This window comes from Eurytemora carolleeae, unplaced genomic scaffold (genome assembly GCF_000591075.1).
Source record: "Eurytemora carolleeae unplaced genomic scaffold, Eaff_2.0 scaffold287, whole genome shotgun sequence".
Lineage (NCBI taxonomy): Eukaryota > Metazoa > Arthropoda > Copepoda > Calanoida > Temoridae > Eurytemora > Eurytemora carolleeae.
The window spans coordinates 79516-97753 of NW_019396221.1; the positions used below are offsets into that span (position 1 = coordinate 79516).

Consider the following 18238-nt stretch of genomic DNA (forward strand, 5'->3'; position numbering starts at 1 on the left):
TTATTCCTATAATAAATATAGTATTAAAAACCGAACAAGTTAATTTAAAAACTATGCTCATCACCCCCCCCCAATCACGGTGCTAGAACAACGCTCCTCAGGGAACTGACAGAGTTCAATCACGGGCTGATCACTTCCTAGAAAATAACAAAGATTTAGGTAATTTAAAGTGGCCCAGGATTTGAAGCGGCATGTCCGATTTACAACGGAACCCTTGAAGTATTTATCTGAGAATGAATGAATGATATATTTTTTTAATCTTCATGACAGAAACAATCTCAAGAACTGACGAGAGTCAACCCAGACCGAAATATATTTTCAATAAAATGTGGAACTAACATCTACTTTACTCTACAGAGGTTTGGTTCATCAGCATCACCGAATTTTAAATATACATGCATTTCACTTTGAAAGTTGGTCCTTTTCCTTCGTGTAATTAAGACTTATGGTTCAGAAACAATAAAATCAGAATCAACACTTAACTAGAAAGTCAACGATATCTACCACATTATTGAACAAAAAAAGGGTTTCAGGATACCATTGATAACAGAGCATGGCCATTAGCCATTTTGGGATCCAAAAATCGTTCTCTAGGAATATACCGCCATTTTAAATAAAGGGTCTCATGGAGTTATAATGACAGTTCCTTTAAATACTAGATGCCCTTAATACCAGTGAATTGTCTACCTTTGAATCTAGTGTTTACGGAGGGTAATACAGGTTTCTCCTCCGTGTTATCATCATCCGCATCAACAATAATGACTATATCTGAGTCGTCGGCGGAGGAGGAGATGGGGGCCACGGAGTTGGACATTCTTAAACTTTTCCGCACAAACTCAATCTGTAAAGTTTTTAAAATTCAATCTATATATTTAAGCTTGTCTGTCTGTCTGTTTGTCTGTTTGTTTGTTTGTATCCAATAAACGTCAAAACGGCTGAACCGATCAGGCCAAAATTTTGTGTTGGACCTCAAGTGGTCCCAGGGAAGATTTCTGGCCAATGTAATCTTAAAATATTTTTATCTTAAATTATTTAATTTTGTAAAATTTTAAAAACTAGGCTTTTAGGGCGCTTCGCGCCCATCTTTTATTTAAATTCGTAAATCTTCCCTGTGGTCACGTGATGTCCAACAAAAAAATTGGGCCCGATCGGTTCAGCCGTTTTGACGTTTATTGGATACAAACAAACACCAAGACAGACAAACAGACTGACATCCAAATTTATATAGAGATGAGCGAAAAAATAATATGCAATCTGCAAATAAAATATAAAAAAAAATTTATACTGAACAAAGAGAAGATGCTCAAAGATAAAGCCACAATAAATAGTTTAAAAACATTTAAATACTTAATCAATATAATTAATTAAATAATTGATTCTTATTAGTTTATTAAAATTCATGTTAAATAGTAAACCCGGTACCTGAGAAGCTGTATTGTTTACAAGTTTTCGCTTCCGCTTCAGTCGACAAGATTTAAAGAGCGAATAATTAGCTGACTCCGATCCTAGCTTGTCGTCAACCTCCTCCTCCTTCGGAACATACTCAGCCACCCTGTTCTCCTTGTTCACAATCCTCGACTTATTCGTCGTCCTGGTTCCAAGGTTTAGTTTCTTCTCCGTCCTAGCTTTTAGGTTTTCCTCCTTCTCCCTCCTGGTTTCAGGAATTTCCTCTTCACTCTCAGTCTTTAAGAACTCTTCTTTATCCGAACCTGCCTCTGAGTAGCTATCCTCCGGTCCTATAAATGTAATATCCGAGATTAAACGGTAAATTATCTAGAAGTAAAGGAACGTAAACCAATATTAGTAAAATCACGAGATTAAAAGTAAAAATAAACTTGAAAACGATATTACCTTTCAGTTCGTCAGGAATAGCACAATTTTCTTTGTGTCGAGAATTGTTCTTTGTGAGGTTTATCAGTTCCTGTTGATCCTCGTCACTAGAGTCAGGTTCTAATCTGTAGAATATTATCATTGATCAGGAATAGCAAGTTTAATAATTAAAATCTTCTTAATTCAAGAAATATCAGTTCCCTCTCTCAGGAAGAGGAAATTGGTTTTAAAGCTTTTTTGGGGAAAATTAAAATGGGTATTTATTTTTTTCAACTGTTAATCTTTTTAAGACACTTGCCGCTTACTTCAAATTTCTATCTGAAAATCATTACCTTATGTAGAAGCGAAATAATTTTCTTCCAGATGAAACGTTTAAAAATTGACAACCTTTTATTTTGAAAACTGAAACTTTTAATGACTAATTTCCTGTATATTGAAGATATATCCAGTTCGTGTGGAGGAGGGGTGTGTGCGACACTTGAACTCTTAACAATTAACAATTCACATGGAGCCTATTTCAGACCTAAGTTTCCACCTTTCAGGAAATCAAAAGATATTTAAATCAAAGCGAATTGATGTCAAATATTATTCTCTGTGTACATCTTGAATTTGCACTTAAAGTGAGGCTTAATCCGGGATTTTGATTTTTTACATTTTGACTCAGGCGGACCCCCTCTTTAGCATAGTATTAATTTAATGTCTGAGCACAGATTTCATGTCTTGAACGGGTTAAGCCTCACTGTGCACTGTTAAAAACATGAAAAAGGAAATTTCCACAGTTTTTCAAAAATGATTGCGTTATTTCTGTTTTTAACCAATCAAATGAAAAAGGGTTAATAAATGATATTTATTGATAAATAAACAAAATAATTTATAAAATTCAAATTTTAAGTGATTTAATTACCGCAAAATTTGAGCCTCGGCGAGTGCACAGAACTCTAGAGACAACTTGATCTATATATTTGAATCCCGGAGACTTTGAAGGGTTTCCCTAAAAATTATCTTATTCAATTTTGATGCAATTTATCACACCTAATATTTCCCCTTGTAGGGTGATTAAGTGACTTTATCGCCCTACAACAGGGCGAAAAAGCAACTTTTTTACCCTGCTATTAAAATTTCAAATTTCATACCAAATTTGTCTCATTGTAGGGTAATAAAGTTAATCCCCCTACAACAGGGTGATTAAGTAACTTTATCAACCTGCTTTTAAATAATTTGAATAAAACTGAATAAAACAATATATGTTATTGAAATGGATATCATGCTTGCGAAAAAGTTTTTGCTGTGATTTTTAATTTTTCTAGTTTGTAGACAACCTAGAAAAATAAGAATCCCGACAAGAACTTATTCGCACTTAAGAATACACATTACAATGACATAAATACATATTATTTTTTAGAAAGTCTTCACTTTTTGACAGATTTCATCGAATAAGTCTTAAGATAAGAGTGTGGCAGATTAAAAGGATTAAGATTCTGTTTTGGGATAAAATGGGTTTATGCTAGACCATATTAATTCTAAATAAAAGCCTGGAGTCTGGATCCATACCTGGTTAACAATAAGGCGATGATTTCTTCTATCCCTGGACCTATCTCGTTTTAATGTCTCTGGAGAACTTCGTATCTCCGGAGAACTGAACCTGGACGGAGTTATCTCTGGTTTATGAACCCTGCTCAGTATGGGGGAGGGAGTATATTCTGCAACCATTCATTCCAATATTGCACGGAACAAAATGGTGGCTTAGATATTCTTACTTACTTTTCTAATATATATCTCAGCAGTATTTAAAATTTTTAAAATTTTTATTTAATAAAATTTGAATTATTAAACTTTTAAAGAGCCAAACTATCTTCATAGGTCGTAAACCGTTGGTATAACGTTCACTTCATTATATCAAAAATAATGTTAAAAATTTTGGTTTTTATATATTGGTTTCAAACCTAAATGTAAAAGGCAATTATAACGATCAGCGGTTTCGAAAAGGGGGCTAAGTAGAGACAATATTAATTTTTCAGTTTAAAACAACAAATAAACTTAAATTTGATGTTTTTCGCGATTCACAGAGATTCTGGAATCTTCGTCCTTCTGTAAATTAAAAAACTTGCTTCATTTATATATCGCTTTGAAATAATGGAAAAAAGTGTTTTCTATATTATATTGGAAAAATTCCTGATTCCGATTCTGTAATCCAATCACTATCAGAGTTTTCTGTTCGACACTTCGTTTCTACAAATATTTAAAAAGTTAAATTTGGACAGGAATAAAATAAGCTAATTAGATTGCACTTCTTGTAAATAAGAAATTGTTCTAGTCATAATTAACTTAGAAGATTAACTAAGAGATTTAAGTTTATAATTGCACTTAAATATTAAAAATTAGGGGCCCGTAGCACAAAAATAAAGAAAGTTAAGACAATTTGAAGTTTGTCATTTGGCTTGGTTAAAATTGTTAAGGACTTAATGTAGAAAGTAAAAAAAAAACTTAAATTAACAGTTACCAAAATAAGGGATTACAAATATTGATAAAACTAAATTTCTCAGGTCCTTGATATTTTCATCGAAATGTCCTCCATGGAATTTATCATTAGTTTAGTTTTGATCTAAAAGCCTAAATAACCCTTAATTTTTGTTCTTATGAAAAACCAATGAAACCCAGTTAAGAAAAATTGGAAAACTTAAAACTGACATTAAATTTTTTGACCAAAATAACAAAAAGCGAACCAAGAGAAAACCTACAAACCGTTTATATTTTAAAATAGAGTTATTCCCAGGGAATAGGAATAAAGGGAAGGGCAATGGCGCTGGTCTGGCATGAGAAAGCCAGAGTTTGGTATTACACACGCACACTCTTTTGGTACAGACACATAACATGACTACAGTCAAGGAAATTGCATAACAATATCGTCAATTATAATTAAGCTTGAATGACAAGTAGTTATTATATTGGCTTATAGTATATCTGGCTTAAAATCAGGAACTAAAAACGTGAATAACCCCGAAAGTAAAGAATATATCTGGCTTAAGATAATACCCCCCAAAAGTAAAGAATATATCTGACTAAAGATCAGGAACTAGAATCGTGAATACCCCCCAAAAGTAAAGAATATATCTGGCTTAAGATCAGGAAATAGAAACGTGAATACCCCCCAAAAGTTAAGAATATATCTGGCTTAAGATCAGGAACTAGAAACGTGAATACCCCCCAAAAGTAAAGAATATATCTGGCTTAAGATCAGGAACTAGACACGTGAATACCCCCAAAACTAAAGAATATATCTGGCTGAAGACCAGGAACTAGAAACTTGAATACCCCCCAAAAGTAAAGAATATATCTGGCTTAAGATCAGGAACTAGAAACGTGAATACCCCCCAAAAGTAAAGAATATATCTGGCTTAAGATCAGGAACTAGAAACGTGAATACCCCCCAAAAGTAAAGAATATATCTGGCTTAAGACCAGGAACAATGCAATGGGGGTTTATAAGATATGAAAGTTAAAAATAAAGTTTCTAGGGGTATGGCATTGCCCACAGTTTCCCCCTGTACATGACTGGTTCAAATTTAGAGCCCAGATGGGATACAAACCTTTATTTAAAACCCGCTGAAAGCCTCTAACAAGCGGTGAGCCGGGCCGGGACATTTTTTGAAACCATTTGATAAAATATCCAGTTCACTTCTACAAATCTGAAACAAACCACACCTTACATAACTTTATTTTGAGAACTTAACAAAAACAATTGAAAAATATCTTTATAACAAAGTAAGGGTTTATATTTTGAAATCTCTAGTTTAAACTAGAATAAAAATCATATCTAGAGTATAACAAAAAAAAATCCCCTTGAATATTTATCAAACAATGGGGGGGAAGCCCCTTCATCCTTTCCATAAATAAAACAAAACTTGTTTTATTTACATTGCACCTTGTGACCTTGCACCTTACACCTTAAAGCACTTATCTATTTGTTGTATTCTTAGTTTAATAATTCCCCTTTTGTAAAGTAAGTAAAAGGTTCCACAACTTTGTATTTAATATACTTTTACATTGTACATTGTTTACATAAGCACAGTGATTCAAAACAAAATGGATTCATCCTAAAATTAAAATTTTCGAATAAAATGCAATAGAAGACATGGCTTATTTTTTCATAACATTATAGAAGAACTGGATTGAGGGAGTGGGGGAGGTAGTTTATGAAAGGGTAGAGGGGGGGGTAGAAGGGGTAAAGGGGGACTTAAAAACAACGATGATTAAATGAATTCCATTATGATACATAAGTAAGAAATATTTGAAGTTATTGTTTGTTGAAAAAAAGGCATCAAAATTTTAAATGCATCCGAAAAATTTAAATTATCAGTTAAATTTTTTTGACGTGTTTTATTTTGGATTCGGCCGGATTTAGATTTTTCTTTTGATTTTCTGAACAAACTGATTAATACCATGATTTATAAATTGATCGTTTGACTTATTTTTGATTCGATTGATTGATTTAATTGACCTGGAACTTGTTTACATCCTTGGCATTGATCACTGTACTAATCTTCTCTTTTCCAAGAACAGCTCTGAAACAGACACTTTACTTCACAATATGACAAAATATATTTTAAGGAACTAACGTCAATGTGATTTTATGGTGACCCAATCAATAATCCATCAACAGGTTCATTCACTTCCGTCCTATGTCAGTTATTCCCAAAGTTTTGATAGTTGACTGGTTCTCCATATAATTACATTACAACACGGCCTGTAACCGAATTTAATTAATTTGAATCCTCGATTCAAATCCTTCTTTAATCTTTAACTCTAAATCTGAGTTTCAAAGAACCGGTGAGGCGTTAAAAAGTGTCCGGGTGTGAAATAATGCCCGGGTAGAGGGGTACTTCTTGATGTTAGAAAGTGTCCAGGTGTGAAATAATGCCCGGGTAGAGGGGTACTTCTTGATGTTAAAAAGTGTCCGGGTGTGAAATAATGCCCGGGTAGAGGGGTACTTCTTGATGTTAGAAAGTGTCCGGGTGTGAAATAATGCCCGGGTAGAGGGGTACTTCTTGATGTTAAAAAGTGTCCGGGCGTGAAATAATGCCCGGGTAGAGGGGTACTTCTTGATGTTAGAAAGTGTCCGGGTGTGAAATAATGCCCGGGTAGAGGGGTACTTCTTGATGTTAGAAAGTGTCCGGGTGTGAAATAATGCCCGGGTAGAGGGGTACTTCTTGATGTTAAAAAGTGTCCGGGTGTGAAATAATTCCCGGGTAGAGGGGTACTTCTTGATGATTAGGACACTTCCCCCACAATATCAAATTATGGATGCATTGATAAACATCTCCTGAACTTAAACATATACTTCGATTAGTTTTTAAATGTAGCAATACTAAAAACTATGTAAGACGATATTTCGTCTCGAATGTCGTCTTCTTTTCATTAGGAATTTAAAACAGGAATATATTAACTTCTATCCCTTGCACATTCAAAAGTTATTTAAAAATTAGTCGTTTATTTAACAAATCTATTTATTATAATAAGATATTTTTTAATTAGATATTTTTAAGACCTAACCACAGTACCCGGACATTATTTCACGCCCGGACACATTACCACGTGACACCAGCAGTAGGTAGTTTAACTCCGTAGCTTAAATTCATTAAATTCGGTCCCTTTCCACTTTCTACAAGTCACGAACAGAGATAATCAATTTTCAGCAGAAAAAGATGTATCCAATATTGATACTTGAATTAAGGATTAACGGATAACGTTGTGATTAGTCAATTAAAAAAAGTTATATTAAAAATTCAAAAAAATGACCTGATAAGACACATGTATTCAGCAGGCTCGGGATGGGGTTCAGCAGCCGGAGGTAGTTTACTCAGCTAAAAACAATATAATGAGGATAAATAAACGGTTTTGGGATTTCTTCAAATACAAATTTTCGCAGATTTCAACAATTTAAAAGCTATTAAGTTGGATGTCTAAAGAAAACGGGTTAGATCTATCATGGTTCCTTGTTTCTCCTTAGTGAAACATCGAAGAAAAAAATAACTACTATTTCACGTTTCATTTTACATTGTTCCGAAACTTCCGATATTATTTGACAAATAAAAATTGAATGGTAAAATGTTTAGTGTTGAAGAAATAATGTTTTCACTTACAAATAATTTCTTCCCTTTCTGTTTCACGTTTTTTCTAGGTTTCGGGATAGGTTTGGTTCGTCCGTCATATCTTTTCATACAAAGATCAACATGACCTTTAGACCGGGACTTATCAAACATGAGGGTCAACTTGGACAGGAACAGGTCATTGTCTACCAGCATAATATCTGAAAACAATCAAATTTTATTACAATCTAATAATTGAAGGAAGGTGGACCGTGTATATATATAATTAATACCCAGGGCTGAAACATAGTCTAACTTCCTTATCACAGCATTGTTCAGAACAGTTAATCTTTTTAATATTTGGCAACGTTTAGTAGATGGGAAGGGGGGGGGGGTAGATAAAATATTCTGAAACTAAAGTTTAATATATTTAACTAAAATATTGATTAAATCTACAAGCAAGCATATCTTAGATTAAAAATTAAATAGACTTAAAAACAACGATGATTAAATGAATTCCATTAGTATTATATAGAAATGAAGAGGAATGGACATTAATTCAAAACTTGACTACTTTTATAAAATAGTCCAGTCCTCTTGTTTGATGTTGCAGGTTGTTAAATGTTTATACCATCTAACTAGTGTATATCAGGTTGTTAAATGTTTATAACATCTAACTAGTGTATATCAGGTGTAAAAAACAAAACAATTTGAAGTCACATAAACAATGATCAGACATGCTTTTCAAACAATACTAATACGTAAATTTTCACTCGACATAATTCTAAAAATAAGATTGAAACTATTTCAGATGGTTTTCTGAGCCTGGTGAATCCTCTTGAGTCTTATTACTTCCTACTTCTTCTAGCTGTTGCATACTTCCTTGGTGCTGTTCCCGGTCTCTGCTGATTACTTCCAGTTCCAATTGAGAACATATTTCCGGCAGCTGGAGCAGGGGCTCCAAAGGCAGGAGCAGGAGCTCCAAAACTAGGGGCAGGAGCTCCGAAACTAGGAACTGGAGCTCCAAAACTGGGAGCCGGGGCTCCAAATGTTGGCGCAGGAGCTCCAAAGCTCGGTGCTGGAGCACCAAAGCTTGGTGCTGGAGCTCCAAAAGTGTTTGGACTTGTGGCTCCAAAGGCTGGGTTAACAGGAGCAGCTGAACCAAAAGTGGGGGCAGGAGCTCCAAATGTAGAAGCAGTAGGTTGGGCAGCAGCTCCAAATGGGTTTGCATTAGGAGGAGATGCTGCTGAAGAAGATCCGAAAGAGAAAACGGACGACTGCGGTTGTGTTGCAGAAGCTCCGAAACTGAAAGCTCCCGATTGCTGCTGAGGCTGTTGAGGTTGACTGGTAGCGGATCCTCCAAACTGGAACGCTCCTCCGGGGGCAGGAGCTGCTGCTGCAGGAGCAACAGGGCTGGCAGCTGTACCTCCAAAGGCAAAGGTAGATGCAGGTTTGGGAGCCGTAGTTCCAAAAGAAAATACACCACCGGCTACTTCAGGTTTTGGCGGCGCTGTCGCTCCAAAACTGAACGGAGTGGCGGCAGCTACTGGTTTGGAAGCATCCGATTTACCAAAAGAAAAAGTAGGAGCAGCTGAAGCACTGGAGGTCGCACCGAATGCTGGAGCGGCATTACCGAAAAGGCTTGCTTGAGTTGTAGGAGGGGCACCAAAAGCTGAAGCAGTATTGGTTGCTGCACCACCGAATGTAGATGCAATTTGAGTAGAGGAGCCACTAAACGTAGAATTAAGGTTGGTAGAAGAGCCCCCGAATGCTGAGGCGGGTTGTGCTGTAGAACCGGCAAATGTTGATGAGGGCTGAGTAATTGACCCGCCAAAAGTTGAAGCGCCTGCATTTCCCCCGAAAACGGAACCTGGCGCTGTTGTGTTAGACCCAAATGAGAACGTTGAACTAGGCTTATCCGCAGGTTTGGTTCCAGAACCACCAAAGCTGAATCCAGGTTTTGCATCAGCAGTTTTACCAAACTGAAATGTAGCAGCGGGAGCAGCTGGAGTTGACGTGGTTGGAGCAGCATTGCCAAATTGAAAGGAAGTATTGGCTCCAGCTGCTGTCGTTGGAACAGCTCCAAATGTTGACGAAGGAGCAGCAAGTTTTTCTGAGGAAGGAGTTCCTCCAAATGAAAACACCGGAGCAGCAGAAGTTGCTGGAGCTGCTGGTGTAGATGTAGCAGCTGCTCCGAACTGGAACGCTGGGGCCGCAACAGGTGCAGGAGCAGCTGTTCCGGATGTATTCCCTGCTCCGAACTGGAACGTAGGAGCTGTAGAAGATGAAGGAGCAACAGGATTAGAAATTCCGAAAGAGAAGGAGGGAGCTGCTGCAGCTGCTGATGGTTTTTCAGCTGAAGGAGCAGCAGGAGCTCCGAATGTGAAAGCTACAGATGCTGGATTACCCTGTCCAAATGGGAATGCTGAAGGGGCTTCAGAAGTGGAACTTGATAAAACAGAAGATACATTTGTTGTTGTACTACCTGCTCCAGTCCCTGTTGTTGTACCTACTCCTCCTACTCCAAAACTGAAAATAGGTTTCTCCACAGCTCCAGTAGCTCCAGTAGCATGAGTACTTGTAATCGCAACTCCAGTAGTAGCTCCAAACTGGAAGGTTGGAGCAGCAGCAACTGTTGTTGTGTTCAAAGACGCTACTGAGCTGTAAGCTGGAGGAGCTGCACTCGGAGCAGAGAAGCTGCTGTACGCTGGAAGAGCTGAAGAAGCAGCTGGACTATCAGAAGCTCCAGATTTTCCAAAAGAAAATTCTTCCGGACTTGCCTTTTCAGCAGAAGACTTAGTTTCCGTAGCAGTAGAACCAAAGCTGAAAGCTGGAGGTGGTGGTTTACTAGATTCAGAACTAGGAACAGTTGAACCTGGAACACTAACCGGAGGTTCAGCCTTCGAATCTGCTGATGTAGCTCCGACCTTAAAACCCGGATTATTCTCTGCTGTCCCAGAAGGTTTATTTTTTAATATTCCAGAAGATGAGCCGGGTTCCTTTGCTCCTATACTAAATTCCGACGAGGGTTGGGGTGTGGAGAGAACAGGTTTAACAGAACCCGGGGCAGATTCGTCCCGTGGAGTTGAATCCTCTAGTATAACAGTGCTAGAACTGTCGCTTGACTGAAGTGGAGGTACTCCACCCTTCTCCGTGGATAGAGAGAAGGTTACAGTTGGAGTTTTCTCCTTCTCTCCTGAACTGGGTTTAGCTCCAAATGTATGCGTAAACCCAGGGGCATCGTTCTGAGCCTGTTTTTCTCCGCCATCCTTTGAACCAAACTCGAACGGAAATCCTCCAGGTTTAGAAACTGTCTCCGGTTCTATAACCTCTTTTTCCTTCTCCTCAGGACCTTTGATCTCATCCCCGAATACGGCAAGTAACTTATCCAGTCTTTTCCTCTGCAGTTTTCTATCCAGGTCTAGATCCTCCTTGGTCACCATCCTAGCCTTCTCTGTGCTGTTCTTCTTACCCGGAGTAAGGTCTGGTTTCTCTGGAGTTGGAATAACTTGCCGAGATCCTTGGACATTAGGAGTAGAGGAGATATTCTCCTGTTTTTCAGTCAGTGTTGTATTAGGACTACCCTCACTAGACTTTCTTCTGCTTTTTCGAGATGAAGAATTCTTTCTTTCCTTTTCCCTGTCCGGAGACTGGAACACGTTCTGCTTTTTAGGTTTCGGAGTTTCGGACTCCCTCTCCGAATCCTCAGAGTCCGATTCCGAGTCCCGGGCCCGCTTCAGCATACACCTGGAGGAGGAGAGACTAGCCAGGAGCTCGGCGTTGACAGCTCTACTCTTGGTCGAGGTTAACCCAGCAGACTGGGATGGGGGTCCTGAAGAAAAAAATTAAATTTTAAAAAATTTCACAAAAATTCAAATACTTATTTAATAAGGTGTTAAGTAAATATCCTGTTTTTAAAACATCATTGTTTAACACAGTGCTTGGAATCCGGATCCGTTGGATCCGCAAGATTTTGGCTTCCTGGATCCGGATCCGGAAAAATATGCAGATCCACGGATCCGGATCCAAGGGGTAAAAAATCAACCAAAAACTGCAAAAAAAAATTTTACTCCTAAAACCCAACCCTGAACTTTTGAAAAAAAAGAGAGATTATAAAATTTTCTCATTTCTAAATGGTTCATCAAGTTTTAGGATAAAAATAAGCTAAAAAAATAAAACAAAATATTTGAAAATTATTTTTTGTTAAAAAATCCGCATCAAAATTAAATGGATCCTAGCACTGGAACAAAACTTAATGAAATTCAGTAAACGATCTCTTTGATATATCTAGAAACCTAATAATATTAAAAATTCTACGTTCCTGGTTGATTCAAGTATTTTTAGCTTTAAAAATTAATGTTAAAGAAAAGCATTATATTAATTGTAATTAAGTTAATTAAATAAATAGCCCATTAGCACTTTTTTAATATATCGTTTAATCAGGAGGGTATGGAATATCCTGAAATTAGGAAGGTATGTCTCATGGAAAAAAAGGCCTGAGACCTAAATTAAAGAATTTAAACCGAAATACCGGTTCCAATTGAGCGTCGGCTCAAATCTTGAAACACTGAATACAATTTCAAGTTGAACCAATCATGTTTGAGCCGCGTCTCAAATTTGAGACGCGGCTCTTTAAATTCTTTAAAATCGGCCTTTGGAATTCTACCTGGAGCTTGATGTCCGAAGACGGATTGGTTCCTGGAGAGAAGGTTTCCCAATGATAAATCTGCCTCCCTGGATACAAGATGACTGGTTGTCTGTCCAACAACTCCGGAGGAGAACAACGGAGGCATCTCCATACTCAGGGAGGAACCCAGAGAGGAGGAGGAGTCACGTCGAGCTCTTTTACTACCTAGAGAAATGAAATGGTTATATTCTTATAAACTGTTCTTGTATTGATTCTTATGTCAACATATACGATTAATATTCAATTTTTATAATGATAGGAAAAGCTTGAAAATCAGAGGGAGAACCTCATTTTAAGAGATTAAAAGCTCGTTAAATAAATTTAAAAGTCTTGGTATAATTCGTGTTTAGGTCTAATCAAGTGATTAGTCTGTAACATGAAAATTTTCAGTTTCACACCAAATCAACTTTTGAATATTGTTTCCGAGTTATATTGTAAGATATTAAAAACAAACGTTTTAACTTAAGAAACTCGTTATTTTATCCTTTTTTTACTACTGCACTGGGTTGCATTGCAATTTTTTCCCCCTACTTTTGAAGTTACTTATTCTTAATTAAAAACTTTTTTCATATAATATTTGTTTGGATTAAATCTCAAGAACTGACGGGGGTAAATCCAATAAAATGTGGAACTAACATCTACTTCAATTATTCAATGACGTTTGGTCCAACATCACCGAATTTTAAATATTGCGGAGAAAAAGGTGTAAAAATTGTAAACGTTCATACCATCTTCTGAATGTTCGTCACTTGATCTTCGATTTCGTTTTCCAGAAAGTTCGGCTAGTACAGCAATAACAGATCTATATAGAAAACAATATTAAGTCTGTCGAAAGAATATGTTTATGTTTATAAGATCGCTTCACTTAATAATTAGAGAAAAAAATATCCAATATCCATGCTTTTGTAGTAGTTAAGTCACTAAGTGTAAAAAGACCTACTTAATAAAAATTAAGAATTCAGCTTTAACAAATTACATGCGACATTGGATCTAAGCCGCGAAATATATAGAAAAAACTATTGGTTATGTAATACACAATCTTGATTAAATCAGTTACAACTATACTGATCTTTTATTGGAATATTAATCATCATAAATAAAAAACAATGAAAGATTTAAAAACAAAAAACTTAAATAAATCGTTATGGGAGGTGGTCTTTTTGGGCTTAAAATTTGTCTGCCAATTTTCCACAAAAGAATTTTTTTTAGTGGTTTGCGGGTTGTGCATATCTTTCAAAATTATTAAAAGAAAATATCCTTAACCTTCACACCCCTAAATTCTTTACCTTGGGTCGGTTGAAGAACTTCTCTTTTCATCTTCTCCGTCCTTCCTTCTACCCCTGCCTTGAGATTCAGAGCTGATTCTACGTTTAAACGGACTGAATGGTTCCGCCGGAGCTATCCTTACGGTTACACGGCTTCGACCAACCTTAGAACTGTTTCTGAAAATCATAATTCATTTATAACGTTCAAATTAATGCATTTTAAATAATGTCATTCCAAAACAAAAAAGGCAGGCTAGGCTCCAGAAGTAACCATCTCCAATTTGGCTGAAATTTTGCACACAACTTAATGTTTTGGAAAATAACATATTTCATATTACAACATTTTTTTGGAGCCTTTCGGGGTCGACGCTAAAGGGTGGCAAAATTTTGAAAAAATTGTAAAGAGATTTCCCATTTGAATACATTTAGGACTCCGGTCTTAATTTTTTGAGGAATCTGAATGAAATTTTGCATATGGGCATATTTTGTGTTTATTTTAAGTAAAATAAAATAAAAATACGGAAAAAAATATTTTTTCCCTCTTTTTCCACATTTTTCCATGTTTTTTAAACCTTTTTCATCAAAAAGTCTAAGTCAAATACCAGCTAGGTGCTTTAAACACCTGCTTGTTAGTCAAGAATCTCATTATAACATCAGAACGAAGTTTAAGGTTTTTCAGATCCTTTTCCCCCATATTACCCCCTTATTTTATCATGTTTTCCCACTTTGATAATGTTTTCAGATTTTCTGGATTCATGGTTTTAAGTATCTGAATGATATTTTGCATATTGCCCATATTTTTTTGTTTGTTTTAAGTAAACCAAAATAAAAAGTGGAAAAAACATTTTGGTTTTAAGAATGTTGATTTTAAGTTGGTTAAAAATTAACTTTTTTTTCAAAAGCATTTTCAAAAGATATTTTCTCAATTTTTCCAAGCATGTTTAATTTCATATTTGTCGAAAAATTGTCCTTTTTGTTTCGGAATAACCCATCTATAATCTGGTTTTATTCAAAACTACACTTTTAGCGGTAAGAATTTTTTAGCGAGGCGGTTCAATCTATTCTTCTAACATAAGAGAATAAACTGAACTAGTGCAATTACTGTTCTTGTTGCCCCTAGTCTTCAATGTACACTGTTCAGTCTCACGACGTAAAATAGTAAAAAAAAATTATTAAAAATTCTGGAAAAACGAAACTACAGACATTTACATTTTAAAAATTTACTTTTTATATTCTAACCCGGCCTTTTGTTTATTCTCCTAGTGCCGACTAGAAAAAGAAATGTAAAAAGACACAAATTATTAATTTCAACTACTTTACAAGGAAGTTAAGGGAATTTCATTTTACAAAGGGATGTTTTGTAGGCAAAATTGGTCGAGGGAACCCGGCCCGTGGTTCAGAAAAATTTAAGTTTCCCGAAAAAATAGTTGAATTGTCTTTTGAGGTGAAAATGCGCGAATGTTTTCACAAAAACTTTGCAGAGCGTGTCGTTATTTTACTTAATTGTCCCAAGGTACGAAATGTAACTTAACGTCCCTCTGATGGGGGAATCATAGGTTGGTTATATTGGTAAAAATGCGCGATACTATATCATACACCAAAAGAGACAACAGAAAAGTTAATTTAGAAATTATAACTTAAAAAATTTATACCTTGAAGTTAGTCTCGGCTGTGTTCTACTCTTAAAGGAAACCTTTGGCATTGAGCCAGCGAAACTGAATCTTGGAGATAATCTTTCATTCCCCTGCTCCTCACGAACTAGACTAGAGAGACGGGAAGCGAACCCAGGACTTTGAACCTGAAATAAGAAAAATATATATATTATATATCTTTTCGACATGTTATTCTGATTTATGAGTTATCTTAATAAATGCCTAGATCCACATAACAATTAACAATAAACTGGAGCGGTAAAAATTGAGGGAAAAACAGTGAGTAAAATCTGGAGCAGCAAAAATTGAGAAAATAACAGTGAGTAAAATCTGGAGTAGCAAAAATTGAGAAAATAACAGTGAGTAAAATCTGGAGCACCAAAAATTGAGAAAATAACAGTGAGTAAAATCTCGAGCAGCAAAAATGGAGTAAATAACAGTGAGTAAACTAAAATAAAGTTCCGAGCAAAAATAATGTTAAAAACAGCAGCATGGCTTAAAATGCTCTTATTTAAAACAGTATACTAAGGGTTGTCATCTTTGTTCAGAAAATCAGAAATGAGCGGAATAAAAGTAGTTTAGATAAGAAACATAAGAAAAGAAATCTGAAAAAGAGGTCCCGTTATGAACCCCCCAGACCGCCGGCAGGCATGGGAAGCACCGTCCCACACCTACTCTAACTGGACCTTTAAACCCACAACAATTAGCCCATTGTCAGAAGATAGAATATATTCTAGTAAGTTTTCAAGATGTTTATAATGGATAAATAGTTGAAACGCCGGTGATGAGATAGTGACACCTACATTTCATCAAGAAATGTAAATGACCTCTATTTCAATTATTTTTCAACATAATTGATAATATTGATTCTGTATTATTTCATGGCTAGGCGAGGATAGGCCAATTTTGTGTAATAAGAGGTTTCAAGGGAATGTTCGCGAAAAAAAACTTACGTCGAAAAAAATTCGATGATAATCGCTATTCAACATCCCCGGTATAATCCTAGAGAACGATTTTTGATCCAAAAATCGCTCTCTAGGAAATTACCTAAGATCCATGTACAAAATTGATAGGAGGGGCGGGGGTCCAAAAATCGTTCTCTAAGAAATTACCGATGTAACCCCTATACATCCTAAATTTCATCATTCAAAGTTTCTCACCTCTGTGGCCAGCTCTGTGGGTAGTCTGGGTATATTAGAAGAATTTAAAGATTTATTGTGCGGAGAGAGAGGTTTAATCTCGTTATTGGTTCTGGGTCGTATTCCAAGCTTTTCTTTTAACTGAGGCGATAGCATTGACGTAAATAATGAAACCATGATAGTCAATATTCCTTCTTTACAAGTACAGAAATTTATCTGAAAAATTTAATAGTAAAATGTTGTCACCAATGATAGGATTTAATTACGTCACAAAGCCTGAAACATTAGACCATATATATTAAAACTGAATTATATGAAATAAACGTTTGAAATATTTGTGTGCAACTGCGTGAGTTGTTCAAGCTGAGGATTACCGCGGAGTTTTCACTGAATTTCACAACTGTCGTCTTCTATTTATCAATCAACAAGGCACAACCACTATCATGGGAATCTCGGGTGGCGTATTTTTCGACCTACACAAATCCGCTATACTCCACTTCTGACCTACGCCAGGGTACTGAACTTCTGACCTACTAACTTTCCGACCTACTGCCAGCTGTTTATTTTTGTATTATTTGAGGGTTAGGACAGGCTAGGGGGCCGGGCGCTGCGGCGCTGCACAAGACCATTTAGCAGCTCTAAAACCATGCGTGCCAGTAGGTCGGATGTGTAGTAGAGCGAATTTGTCGTAGGTCAGAAGTGAGGCATAGCGGATTTACAGAACAGAGGTAAAAAAATACAACACCCCCGTGATCTCCATGTCCATTATTATGAGAAAAAATGTAAAAATAACATACTCTTCGCGCACATAATATCTTACTCAATCAACATTAACATATAGTAACATAGATTTGTAGATAAATTTTGCCAAAAATCAATTTTTTAATGCAGTCTAGCGTACTTGCATCTTTTAAAAAAAAAATTTGGATTATAATTGGCACGGTATTTTTTATGTAGAACCTACCATAAAGCATTTTCATTCACTCCTCTTTCATTTCCTTAATCTTCCCCTTTTAATGAATATATACCTTGCTTGTCTGTTTGTATCCAATAAACGTCGAAACGGCTGAACCGATCGGGCCCAAATTTTTGTGGGACCGGCTATATAGGGGTCGGAAGGTTTATCTACGATGATCAATTTTTAATTTGCTTCTAACAAATTTCGAGTTCTGATAATTTTGAAAATCCACGTTTTTTTTATAAAAACCGTGATTTTTTCTTGTTTTACAATGTATTCAAAGAGAAAATGTTAACAAATGAAAAAGAAGATAGGCGCGAAGCTCCCTAAAAGCTTGTGATGAATATTCTCCAGAACAATGCAACTAAGTTACCAGGGCACAGGTGGCTGATCATCGTAGATTTTTCATATTGGTGGATTTGTTATTTTATAAGCTGTTTAAAAAGTTTCAATTTATAATGAACAACCTTTATAGGGTATAAATTAAGTCAGGTGAACGCTGAAAAGTGGTAAAGGAAGCCTTTTATTTGATACAGTTTATTAATCCAGAAATTGAAAATTGAAATAAAACCCAGCTAAAACATAATTTAAACATCATGATTGTAGAGAGGAGAAGAGAGGG

The 18238-nt window shown here is 36.0% G+C and overlaps 3 protein-coding genes across 3 annotated transcripts; all 3 read right to left on the bottom strand.

Annotated features, from left to right (window-relative positions):
• Window positions 1-60: 60 nt before the first annotated feature.
• Window positions 61-6060, bottom strand: LOC111698558 (uncharacterized). Its single transcript, XM_023468915.1, has 9 exons — window positions 5417-6060; window positions 4003-4059; window positions 3382-3530; window positions 2735-2821; window positions 2257-2315; window positions 1852-1955; window positions 1423-1736; window positions 688-841; window positions 61-137 (listed from the first exon to the last, which is right to left on the bottom strand). The coding sequence occupies exons 1-9, from the start codon at window positions 5469-5471 to the stop codon at window positions 61-63; spliced, it is 1056 nt and encodes a 351-aa protein (XP_023324683.1). The 5' UTR covers window positions 5472-6060.
• A 238-nt stretch (window positions 6061-6298) lies between these two features.
• Window positions 6299-8334, bottom strand: LOC111698545 (signal recognition particle 14 kDa protein-like). Its single transcript, XM_023468900.1, has 3 exons — window positions 7970-8334; window positions 7626-7690; window positions 6299-6391 (listed from the first exon to the last, which is right to left on the bottom strand). Exons 1-3 carry the CDS (start codon window positions 8129-8131, stop codon window positions 6319-6321), a joined length of 300 nt encoding a protein of 99 aa, XP_023324668.1. The 5' UTR covers window positions 8132-8334; the 3' UTR covers window positions 6299-6318.
• LOC111698544 (ice-structuring glycoprotein-like) lies at window positions 8328-16913 on the bottom strand. The gene is made up of 6 exons (XM_023468898.1): window positions 16680-16913; window positions 15520-15665; window positions 13889-14044; window positions 13331-13404; window positions 12582-12767; window positions 8328-11747 (listed from the first exon to the last, which is right to left on the bottom strand). Exons 1-6 carry the CDS (start codon window positions 16833-16835, stop codon window positions 8764-8766), a joined length of 3702 nt encoding a protein of 1233 aa, XP_023324666.1. The 5' UTR covers window positions 16836-16913; the 3' UTR covers window positions 8328-8763.
• Window positions 16914-18238: the final 1325 nt, after the last annotated feature.

Coding starts and splice junctions, on each gene's coding strand:
- LOC111698558 (XM_023468915.1), bottom strand. CDS start 5,471: ATGTCCCGGCCCGGCTCACCGCTTGTTAGAGGCTTTCAGCGGGTTTTA. Junction 2,822..3,381: donor ATCGCCTTATTGTTAACCAG/GTATGGATCCAG, acceptor GATAATTTTTAG/GGAAACCCTTCAAAGTCTCC. Junction 1,956..2,256: donor GATATATCTTCAATATACAG/GAAATTAGTCAT, acceptor AATATTCTACAG/ATTAGAACCTGACTCTAGTG.
- LOC111698545 (XM_023468900.1), bottom strand. CDS start 8,131: ATGCTGGTAGACAATGACCTGTTCCTGTCCAAGTTGACCCTCATGTTT. Junction 7,691..7,969: donor AGAAAGGGAAGAAATTATTT/GTAAGTGAAAAC, acceptor TATTGTTTTTAG/CTGAGTAAACTACCTCCGGC. Junction 6,392..7,625: donor GAATACATGTGTCTTATCAG/GTCATTTTTTTG, acceptor TGTCTGTTTCAG/AGCTGTTCTTGGAAAAGAGA.
- LOC111698544 (XM_023468898.1), bottom strand. CDS start 16,835: ATGGTTTCATTATTTACGTCAATGCTATCGCCTCAGTTAAAAGAAAAG. Junction 13,405..13,888: donor AGTTCTTCAACCGACCCAAG/GTAAAGAATTTA, acceptor TTTTCTATATAG/ATCTGTTATTGCTGTACTAG. Junction 11,748..12,581: donor CTTCGGACATCAAGCTCCAG/GTAGAATTCCAA, acceptor TTTTTTCTTCAG/GACCCCCATCCCAGTCTGCT.